At 26.1% G+C, this 12,529-nt stretch overlaps 1 protein-coding gene across 2 annotated transcripts; it reads left to right on the top strand.

Annotated features, from left to right (window-relative positions):
* Nucleotides 1–511: 511 nt before the first annotated feature.
* On the top strand, nucleotides 512–8,515 carry LOC111628141. 2 transcript variants are annotated; one of them, XM_023371870.1, is made up of 4 exons: nucleotides 512–648; nucleotides 4,443–4,598; nucleotides 7,955–8,092; nucleotides 8,173–8,513. In XM_023371870.1, exons 2-4 carry the CDS (start codon nucleotides 4,471–4,473, stop codon nucleotides 8,318–8,320), a joined length of 414 nt encoding a protein of 137 aa, XP_023227638.1. In that variant the 5' UTR covers nucleotides 512–648; nucleotides 4,443–4,470; the 3' UTR covers nucleotides 8,321–8,513. The 2 variants fall into 2 exon arrangements, with proteins under 2 accessions (XP_023227638.1, XP_023227639.1); XM_023371871.1 differs by lacking the exon at nucleotides 512–648 and adding an exon at nucleotides 902–1,606 and having other exon boundaries at nucleotides 8,173–8,515.
* The last annotated feature ends 4,014 nt before the right edge of the window (nucleotides 8,516–12,529 follow it).

Genomic DNA, 12,529 nt, shown 5'->3' with positions numbered 1-12,529 from the left:
AAAATATATATATATATATAATTTACATACTTTTTTAAATTTATATATTTTTTAATTTATAAAAGCAAAATTACGTTATGAACAATTTAAAAAATGAAATGAGCGAATAAGAACTAGTGACATCACAAACTAAGGCCGAGATTAGAAAAGCCGTCAATTTACCCGAAACTAATGCAAACTTTTATTAACGCCGAACGAAATAAAACTTCAAAAATAATAAAATAAATTTAGTTTTACTTAATTAGAAACTGAATTAGTAACTTATTTTTCTTTTATATAAAAGAATTTCATAATTACGTTCATTTGACATTAAATCGTCTTGTCATAATTGGAACAAAAATTTATAAATTTGCTACTTACATCGAAGCAATTATTGAAAGTAATTTTTAGAAACTTAATTTAGTTTGTTATTTAGCGTAAATATAGAAAACAAATTAGTCAATAAACGAAAATCGATTTTGGAAATAACAAGAAAAATGCGTTTCGATGCGGGGGCGCTGTCATCTGGCCTCATGTTTTTAATTTTCTAATTGGCATGTCACGTGATGTACAATAAGCTTGTAGATCGGAAGGAAGGAAGATGAATTAGTCATTTGTTTTTATTTTTATTTTTATTTTGTTTTCATTTCGTTTAGTATAATTTTCACGGTAAGTTTTATATTTTTCTTTTATTAATTCTCTATTTATATAATAAATTCATCAATAAGCTAAATGGTAACAAGGTAATTAAATATTAATGGGTTAATGTCATTAAATTTTATTTAAAAAGAATGTAAGATCTGATGATAAATTTTGGATTAAAAATATGTATCTGTTGCTTTTATTTTTTTAATAAAAAAAACAACAGAAAATAGGTCATCCTTGTGTAGATTAGCCATTTATCAGCTGAGATATTCCTTTCATTTTGTGGTAGAAGTTACTTTCAGGTACTTTATACATAACTTATACATAAACAAATGGCCTAAAGTTAACCCCTACGAAGGTTACAACTAAAAAAACTTGTGTGGATGGATACCTGTGGATTTGTTAATAAGCAAGAACTGATTAAAACACAAAAAAACAAAGTAAAATATGTTTCTAAAGTGATAATATTTGATAACCATCATCTTAGAATTAGATAGATATTTAAGGATTTTTTTTTCTGTTGATAATTGGCGATAGGTTTGACAATCTGAAAATTGTTAGGTGAGTAATACGATTACAGTTGTACAGATTAAGTGTTGCTACCACTAAGCCAGTTTGAGGTATGTGTCAAACAGAATTAACCTTCGTAAATATGTATTTTTATAGTCTATCTCATTTCTTGTTATGTTTGCTATGTAATCAGATATACTCGTTGCTTTTCTTATTTTTTGTTTACGTAAGAGAAGGATTTGTGTTTTGGAATGTTTCCCTAATTAGCTATTTGATCATCGGTGCATGACTAACTTGTAAGTTGTAGGCCAAATGAGATGAATCATGTATTGATATTTAGTGAATCCGGCAAAACTTTCTCAGAATTGAGTCAAATGCTCTGGATTCTTTTCAAAGATAGTTTTTTCTAAAGGTTTATTAATGTTAATATATTCTTTACATTAGTACTAGATTATTTATGGATTTCTGTTTAGTAAGTCCTGAAAATTGTTTTAAATTTAATATATTAATATATGAATTAAATATAAAATATAGAAAAGTATAATACATTAAAATATTTTTTTTATATTAAATTTAAATGCCAAACAAATTGCCAGATTGTTTATTGAGTTATAACAAAGCTAATTTAATGATTTGATATAAATCAACTTAGTTATAGGTAGGTGGTTAGGCTGCCTTTTAATGTAAATTTAGAATGTTCTGTAAGAAAAGATCAGCCTGGAAGAGGACTCAAAAGCTGCAACTTCTTACCATGCAGGAGTTGTGAATTTAATGATTAGATATAAATTGCTTTATATCTAATCATTAAATCAGCCTTGTTATAAAATGATAAATAATCTGGTAGTTTGTTTGGCATCATTAATTGAATTGGGTTGATGTATGTGTTGTTACATTAAATTTAAAAATAATTACATTAAAATTTTTCAATTATAAACTTTAAAATTTGATGTAAAATTATTTAGTATATAATAATGTCAGTTACAGTATCTATATATATAACCCATTCAACGGGTATCCGTCTGTCTGTCCAATAACCGTTTGATAACGGACACTAGAGGCACCCCTATCGTGTGTCATATTTCAAACATTCAAATTAACAATTTTAATTCTTATTTAAATTAACAATATAAATTATTATTATTCCTTTGGTCAATATAACAATATAAATAATTCAGTATATTTGTAATAGGAATTTATTATTTCAGGGGCTTATATCTCACGAAGGGTTGCAAATAGNCCCTATAATTACGATTCCTATAAAACTACGAAAAAATATACGTATTTTGGAAATGTTGAGTCGGATTAGTGTAGAATCGATTAATTTTATGGAAGAAAACCTTTCAATCAGCCGTAGTCCGTAAACTTGACACGTGTCGGGCTGTGATTGGAACGACTTGTAAGAAATCGAATTCCTAATAAATTGGAACGTATCTATATCTTATAGGGGGGACGACCGTATCAACAGTGTTATAGGGGGTCGACTGTATTCCACCCTAGAAAAGTTGTAAGACTGGTGTGGGGACCTGCTTCAGTTCATTCCTATCTGACTTTTATATTTGTAAAATATGTATCAACTGGTCTCTCAATGTTTCTTAGTGTCTAAAATTGTTAATTTGACCTTGAGACCTTTACCATTTTAGTTGGAAGACAGGAAGTGGTTGATTAGCAAGGGATTAAAAACTACTTGGGACTAGTCATAAACTCAGAACAAACTCATAATCCTTCAAGTTACAAATAATTAATTTGTCTCTTTGTAACAAATTAAGCCTTCATTTGTTTCAAAGGAATTTGTTCATTTTTTATTCCTTTTATTCAAAGGAATAAAAAATGATTCCAAGAAAGATTCATTCTTATTAGATTAGCAGACAGAAAAGATATTTCTTCACAGTCTTACATGTTTTAAAAATCAATCATTTGTCATATTTCATTTTGAAACTATTATTTCTATAGCTCTAAAATTGAAATTAAGAATTATCTTATTTTTAAAAAAATATTTACTGATATAAGATATCTATTACTAGTGATTTGACAGTGTGATAGTTTCAAAATCTATGAAATAAAATTCTAGTAATATTCAAAGCTATTATTAGATAGTATAAAGTTTTTTAAATGTTTAGCAGGAGAAAATTGGCATTTTTCTTTTATCAAAGTTACTTTTAGTTAAATTTTATTTATAAGAAAATATCTTAAAAGTAACTTATATCTTTTCATTCGTTAAAAAAACAAATCTGTATTGATTTTTAGAAAATATAAATTAATGTGAATAATTAATGATGTTTTAATTGAATAAAGAAAGAGTTTATTTAATATTTTTGTTTATTTTTAATATAGATGTCTGCTTAGAACAATATAAAAACTAATATAAAAATTTATATTAACAAAATTTTTATTGGACAGTTTTCTTATTTAGTTTTTTAACAAATAGATTTTAAATTTTTTCCATTAAATAATTTGATAGGAAAGTCATTAATGTTACTGTATGTATTTGCATTTTATGACTTTCATATGCATTATATATACAGTAGGCACTCAATTTAATGGACTGATTGGGAAAGGGGGTGTCTGTTTTTCTTGAAAGTGCATTAAATTGAATGTGTTTTAAAAACATATATTAGTAACAAACCTACAACATAAAGGATGTATTAAAATGTTATTTTAATGTATAAGCATGAATAAAATATCATTATAATGTACAGTACATTAAGTAATACATAATCACTGAATCTCTTAACATGCTTTATCCACAAAAAAGTTTATAAATTTTTTCTCTGGGACAGATAATTTTTGTTTATTAAATCCAAACTCCATTAAATCAACAGTCTACTGTATTCATTTTAATGCTTGACAAAAAAAAAATTCTAATATTCTTTAATAGAATAAAATATCCAATTTCTCCTGATCTTTGTCATAAAAGAACTAATTAATTTGCATTATTATTGTTACCAGAATAACAGTCAAAATGATGTATACTGAAATCTGATTAATATACAAAATTTTCAGTAATTTAAAAAAGAAATTTATAGTTTTTAATAATTTCTGACTGTCATATTTTTGTGCAGTAATCCTCAAGTTAACTGTGTTTAAAAAACATTTTGAAGGGCTGTGGTTATATATAAGTTTTAAATTGCAACCACAGATTTGTGCCTATGGAGCATTAGTTGTTCCCATAAGTGTGGAGTATATGGTGGGGCAAATTAGGGAAATATTTTATTTTTTTCTAGCAAATTTCTGTGCCATTGTGGGTTATTTGTCACCACAGGCAATACAGATGAAAATATGGTAATACATTTTTTTTTTCTTTTATGCAGGTGAAAATATTTCAACTGTGATAATGACATGATGCAAAGTGGCTTTTGGAATAACCTCCTCCCAAATTCAAATGATGGTATTCAATTTGAAAATATAACAGTTGATGTAATTAATAAAGGTTGCTTTGGTCATTTTAACACCTTAGCGTGTTTCAGGTAAGTTAATTTTATTAAAAGAGTATATGTATTATAAATGTATCCCAACAAAAGTTATATCATGTATTATGAGATGATATATTAATGACATATTTTGGATCACACTGCCAGGTATACATAATATAAAGTGAGACAACCTCAAACAATCAAAAATTTGAAGTATACAGAATATATATACGATGGAAATCAGTAATTTGTAAAGACATTAGACAACGTAGTGTTTATTTTATTGTCTAATAAGTTAAGGTACATATCTAAATAATACATAACAGCATGCTAAGAAGTAGAGAAAATTATAAAATAGTTTGCAACTAGACAAGTCCTGACAGGTTATGAAATATGAGACATTCAAATAGATGATAATACATCCACTACATTATATTAAAATATTACTTTAATAATGATAATGATAATATGGTTCACTTAAAATACATGATGTCTTGTACAATATGGAGAAGTTGCAACTATATCTAGAAATATTTGTCATCTCATTTCACAGTACAACAAATTGAAAGCCAATGTTAGACTTTTTGGTGGGCCTGCAATTTCAGTTTATGGTGTTTCATCACACACTTGATTCTAATTACCTAAATAGATAATTTTTGTGCATTCTGGTTGAGTATGTATATTTTGGCTTAAGGATGGTAGTACCTCGAACTTCAGAGACTACTATAATTTTTGGATATTTTGGTGGTAATTCTGTTCACCTCTGACCAGAGTTTTTAATGTATATTAATGAACTAACAATTGATTATCATATCTGATGGAAGTCCAAAAATGGTGTCATTGTCTTTCTTGTATATTAAGTTGATAGCCAGAAAAAAAACTGTAAAGAATCTCAGATAAGCCATTAAAGACCTAATCAGAATAATTTCTTTAAAATTGCATTGAGTTCATCTAAAAACGTTTTCCTGTGAAAATAAAAATTACACAAAATAATGATAAAAATGATACATCTACCAGAAATATTGTTTTTAAAGGAGTTTTGTGATATACACTAATTTTTTCTTCAAGAAATATTAAACTTAATAGTAGTAATTTCATTTCATTTTACTAAACCTCATATAATCTGTCACAGGCAAATTTACTAGTAAATATAAAAGTTTAAAGATTATTAAAGTTTTCTAAAATTTAAACTGTAAATTATAAGTTACCGTACATGTTAAAATTAAATCTCAGAAAGAGAACATTGTGTAACAACAAAATTTGACAATTTAAAAACATTTTGCAATGATTGGTGGCAATCTTTAAAACTGATTTAGGTTTAAGGATTGAAAATATAATTTACAGTTTGATTTTTTAAAATATATATATTTTTTCTTCATATTATTTAAATTTTATATAATTAATTTAATATCTGGAGAATAAATAATAAAATAATAGATAAAGGTGGAATTTTTTTTTGTTACTTATTAAATGTTTAAAAGANAAATTGTTGGAGTTGCACTTTAAGTGGTCCTGGCTATTTCTCTATATATACTGCTGGCCAAGTAAAATGCAACACCATATAGGCCTCTAGATATTGCAGGTGTTGCATTTTACTTGGTCAGCAGTGTATATACCAGGGGTGGCCAACCTGCGGCTCGCGAGCTTCATGCGGCTCTTTGAAGGATTATTTGTGGCTCTCGATAGATGTACCCGAGTTCCCTTTTCATTTTTGTGTTATTATATTTTTAAAAATTATTATCGTTCCGTATGTGTTTCAAAATGTCTTTTAAATTACTAACAACAAATATGAAAGACTAAGTGCAACATTGTAACAAATTTCATTTCCGTCCAAGTTAAGAATGATACAACTCATCAAAAATAGCGCGAATGAACATAAACAGTGGCGTAATCGTCCGTTATCGACCGACTCCAGACCGATTTTGAATTTGTGAACTGTCATTGGAACGGACAGTTGACATTGTGTTCTGGAGGAAACAATTTGTATCACTCTTGCTACGGATATAATTTGTAATCTGGAATTTTTTGCATACCTTTTTAATACGTATTTAATTGCGATTTGCGAAAAATTTCAAATTTTGAAAAATGGCTCAGACTATCAAGGAGCTTGGCCACCCTGGGTATATACCATAAAAATAATCTGTTGTTAATTAATTTTTTAGGCTTCTACTTTAGTATTTTCACTGTTTTATTATTCTACTATTCAACAATGTAGGTGTCCAAGATTGTTATCTGTTGTTATATGATAATTTTTACCTATTAATTTATATTTATTAAAATTTAATTATAAAAAGTCCTTGAAATTGATTAGTAATGAACAGTTATTTAAAGAATGTTCATTGTGATATACTAAGACAAGGGTCTCCAATCACAGCCCAAAGCATATTTATCCAGCCCACACAGCTCATTTTTTTTTACTGATGTCCTTTACTATAAGCATTTAAACAAGTTCAAAGCATATGAACTATTGAAAAGTAGAATAAATTAATAGACCTAGCTATAAATGATTTAAAAAACTATCTAAACAAGGGATTTTATTAAATTTTTAAAAATCTCTGCCAGAAGAGAATTTTAAGTCTTAAGAAGTTTTCATGGGAGATGTTTTCTATTATTGTTTCTATGTATCTTTGAAAACAAATTTTTTTTGAAAATGAAATACAGTATATAAAATCAAAATATTGTACAACACTATAACAAATATCTAATAGAGATTTTATTATTGAGTGCCACAAGATATATCCCTAATTTTGATAAAATTATTTTGAAAAAGCATTGCAAATTTTATATTGATTTATATCTGTTGTTGTTCAGAAATAAAAAAAAAAACTATTAATAATCTTTGGCTGTACCTTTTGTACCTGGTCTCCAGTCAATCATTCTCAGAAAAAGGTTGGACATCCCTTCAATAAAATGAAAAAAAAAAAAAGTTTTATATGCAAAAGATATATACACAATACATCTTTTGTTACAGCTGTAGGAACACTTAATATAAAGAAACATTACAGATATAAAAATCATTAACCAGATTGACACCAATTTACCTAAATAAAATCAGTTGGTGCCAATAATCATTACATGTGGAAACCCAACTTTATTTAACTTTATCCAAACTATACCAAAATTTTCATTAAGTTATTTTTAAATTGGTCAGAAATGAACTTTTTAATGAATTTACAATAGAGATAGGCTGCTACTACATCATAACAACTTAATAATTAGTTTTAATTAATAATTTAATAAAATCTGAGTTTTAGCATAACTTGACTCTAACTAAAACCAAGTTTATTATTATTATTATTATTAGACCTTATTTTATATAAGAGATATTTAATGGTAGTTTAAGTAATTTTAATTATGGTTGAATAAATTTAAAATTTATAATGATTAGAATAGTATTTTCAATTTTTTAGGACTGGAACTTTGACTGTCTTGGGTATTTTTACTTTATTTTTATGTATTTATCGTGTTGTACGATTGCATACATTGCATCATCCTCAAATTCATCAGTTCTTAATATTTTATTCTGCTTCTTTGGAATGTACTTTATTGTGAGTATTAAATAATTTAATTCTCTCATTAATCTATTAAATGTAATTAAATTAATTGATCATAATTTAATATTTTTCAGAATTGTAAAATGGCTTATTGGAATACATTTTTCACAGTTGATGTTTAGTGCTAGAATACTTCGCTTACTTCAGTTTATATTGCTATGTCATTTTCAATGGTCTCTTGTTACACGTATTCTTCATTATGAAAGGCTTATTACATGGTGAGTTCATATTAATTGTAACTCATTTTATACATTTATTTTACAAAATTAGGCAATTGCTTATAAAGCAAAGTAAAGCTAGTAACTAGAAAAACATGTTTACACTAAGTGACAATGATAAACACACAGTCAAACAAAGTAAAAAATATATAAACAAAAATTACAATTAAAAACATATATATACTGCTGGCCAAGTAAAATGCAACACCATATAGGCCTCTAGATATTGCAGGTGTTGCATTTTACTTGGTAGCAGTGTATATACCAGGGGTGGCCAACCTGCGGCTCGCGAGCTTCATGCGGCTCTTTGAAGGATTATTTGTGGCTCTCGATAGATGTACCCGAGTTCCCTTTTCATTTTTGTGTTATTATATTTTTAAAAATTATTATCGTTCCGTATGTGTTTCAAAATGTCTTTTAAATTACTAACAACAAATATGAAAGACTAAGTGCAACGTTGTAACAAATTTCATTTCCGTCCAAGTTAAGAATGATATGACTCATCGNACCGTGCTTCATGGAAATTTATAAACAACGCCCACTAGGGGGCGTCCCGGGCTACTAGTATATTATAAGCATGTCATGATCAGTTCAGTTTCCAAATATAACAATTTTCATATTTAGATGCATGTTTATTTTATATGTAAATATGGAAATTAATGAATAGATGTAAACAAAATGTAGTTAACAGATATTTTATAATTAAATATTCAGCTACAATATTAACAATTTTATTTATACATTAAATTATCTTTAATCAAAATTATAATAGTGTTTTGTAAAATTTTCAATTGGGTATTATTTGATTTGATAAATTTTGATAATAAATTGAAATAAATCAATTGATTTCTTTATTATATAAATTTAAATATCTTATATGAATTTTAAATTTCATTAATTTATTTCATTTTTTAAATTTAGTATTTTAAATTTTTTTTCTAAGTTTTCAATTTAGATAATACTAAGTAATAATATGTTATGTTATATTTGTAATTTCCTGTTTAACAATATTAAATTTTAATGACAAGTTTTAAAATGGTTTTTGAGTTTATTAGTTACCAATTTAAAAAATTAAAATATGGAAACATATATTTTCATATTCACTAAACCAAAAACTATTTAAATTTGCTTAAAAAATGTAAGGCTTAAAATATTTATTATTATTATTTTGGAACAGTTTAGTTATAAATTTTATACATTTTAAATAAGCAATTGTAAGAAGAATTGTAAATTTTTTAAAATAGATCTAAAGCAATTATGAACGTTCTCTTTAGTATATAGAAATTTATGCATAAGGGAATCTTCATAAATATCAGAATATTTCCATTGTGAGATGTGGAAACTTTCAATATGCTACATAAATATTTAATTTGAAATGGACTTAACTTCAGCATTATGCTGTTTCAAAAAAGTATTTATTTACATTTAAAATAAAAAACAATTACAGTATAATATAATTTAGTTTATTATAAAATGAATTATGTATTTCCAGAAAATTAAAAATAAATATATAAAAAATGCAAGTTTAAATTAATAAAGTCATACCTCAATAAATTAATTCAAAAGATTCTTCAAAACAAATTTATTTTGAGAAAAACAAATTAATCTCTTTCTCATTTCTATCACAATGCACATTTTATTATTTTCTTTAAATTTTATTAAAGGAACACTGTATCATCTAGAGCAGAGGGTATTCAGCCTCAATTTTACATCAACATATATCAGTGTTTCTCAATGGGGGCGATATCGCCCCCATGTGGGCGTTTTTCCATGTTGAGGGGGCGATTAGTAACAATTTATATTTTGGGGGGGCAAAAAACAATTTTCTGGGCGATATAGTAAAACATTAAGGATATAGTAAAACATTAAGAATAATTAGATATTTTATTCGTTATATTGTACAATAATTAAACAAACAACATTATACTAGTCACTAGTCTATTCAATGCAGTACAAATTTGGCGTTAGTCTTGGCCCTCAACATTGGTATTTTGTAGTGAAGAGGGCGATACTACGTAACGGTTTTACTGAAGGGGGCGATACTAGGTTGAAGGAGCGACGATTCGTTAGAGGTTGAGAAACACTGACATATATTATGAACAAGATAAAAAAAAAGGAAGTATATAACATCATATCTATAATATGTAGCATATTTTTTCCAAGCTATTTATTTATATTTGTTTTTTTTTTAATTTATAAAGATAATTTTCTAATATTTATAAACCCACATTAAATTGAAATATGCTCACATGAAATTTTAAAAATATTTCTAATCAGAATTATAAAAAACATTAAAAATAAACCAGATATATGAAATTTATTACTATTATGAATAATAAATATCTTTATATTTCAGAACCACATTGGTTGTTGTTGTCCATCGTGTCATTTGCTGTTGTTCAATTATTCATGATTTCTGGTATATATATTAATAAGAAGATTAATGATGTTTCAGCTTTAGAATCACTTAAAAGACAACAAAAGAAAGATTTGTGGAGGTGAATTATCATTTCAAGTTATTTTGTATATTATATCATTTCATAAAATAAGTTAGAATTCATTACTTTAGAAAATTAAACATTGTGACAATAGGCTTCTTATAAGGATTTGTTGTACTGATTATTTAGTTTTATAGCATATTTTAATGAATTTTAAATGTACTGTTCAGCTATTGTTTGAAAATAGACTAATTTTTATCTAGCAAAATGTATTTAAAATTTTTCAGGAATTTATTTTGAAATAATTTAATTTATTCATGAATATATTTATAATCTAATAATAATATACAGTGTAGTCATGAATTATTTGTTTGCTGTGAATTATTAAATTTGAATTGTAAAGTTTCAATTAAGCATTAAATAAAATATTTATCTCTATTCAATAGACAATTGTTAGGGAAACAGCTGTCTGCTAAATAGCTTTAAATTGTAAGAACATTTTTCTTTGAAGAATAATAATAATAGCTAAATCCATTGAAAATGTATTGTACATTTGAATACAAATATTCAATTTTTTAGACTTATTGATTTTAAAAATAGTAAAATATTTTAAATCTGATTTACATAATTTAAGTTCAGCATTTCTGAAAATGTTACATTATCATTTTAAACTGTAAGAATTGTTTTTGTAGCCACTTCCAAAGGCACTTTTGTCACCTAATTTAAACAGTTTTACTTTACCAGCTTGTTATGTATATAACATGGAAAGTATTGAATCATGCCAAATTTGACTCTGCAGTTTTTTCAAATCTGAATATTTTGAGATTCCTAAACCCAAAAAAAGTAAAATACTAGAGCAAAAATTTCATGGATGTGTTTGTGTGTGTTGGCATATATTTCATTTAATATCTCAGATGGGGGTAAGGATTAGGAAACAAATTTGGCATGGTAGTTTGTGTATAAGGAGCATTGATGCTATTAAAGTTTGATAGTTAAAGGCCAAAGAAGTGGGGAGATAGAGGGGGCAGTCAAGTGTCCTATCTTGAGTGGGATTGGACTTAATGAAGTGTTTACTTGTTATTAACATTTACAATTTTTTTATGAAACTCATCTTTACCCTCAAAGTTAAACATTTTGCCATTTTATAATAATTAATAATATAAAAAGTTTGTAATAAAATCTCATAACAGATGGCACCACACAATTTTAACTTTGTGCTAATGTGTATCAGTATTTTTCACCAGGAAAGTTATACAACTTGTTGCTGGATTTTTTGTTATGGATTAAGTACTGAAGTGATTCAGTCAAGTATTTAATTAAAAGTGAACAAATGTAATTTATTTTATCTTTTGTATTCTGAAAACAAGATTGTTATAAAATGAAAGATTTATATTTCTAAATTTGTAATTTTAAGTACAGTTGAGATCATTGCATTGAACATAATTACTATATGCAATGTGCATGCATGCACATGCATGCTCAACTAATTAATAAATTAAGTTACAAATTGTCAAAGATTAAATTTAACATGTTCACTATCAGTTGACATACTTTTGCCTCATGTGATCTTCACATGATGCAAAATCACATCAATTGGCAGTGAACATGTTAATTAACATGCAAAAGTAATGAGCTCAATAATATGAGTAATAATTAATTATTTTTCAGTGTCATACTTGCTCATGAAATATCTGCTGTCATTTCACTTGGTCATGAAATCAGTATACAAATTTGTAAGTTTATTATTATTATTATTATTATAATAAAACATTATA

Source organism: Centruroides sculpturatus, unplaced genomic scaffold (genome assembly GCF_000671375.1).
Source record: "Centruroides sculpturatus isolate CEXI.00-Female unplaced genomic scaffold, Cexi_2.0 scaffold447, whole genome shotgun sequence".
Taxonomy (NCBI): Eukaryota; Metazoa; Arthropoda; class Arachnida; order Scorpiones; family Buthidae; genus Centruroides; species Centruroides sculpturatus.
This window is presented reverse-complemented; position numbering and strand designations above follow the sequence as displayed.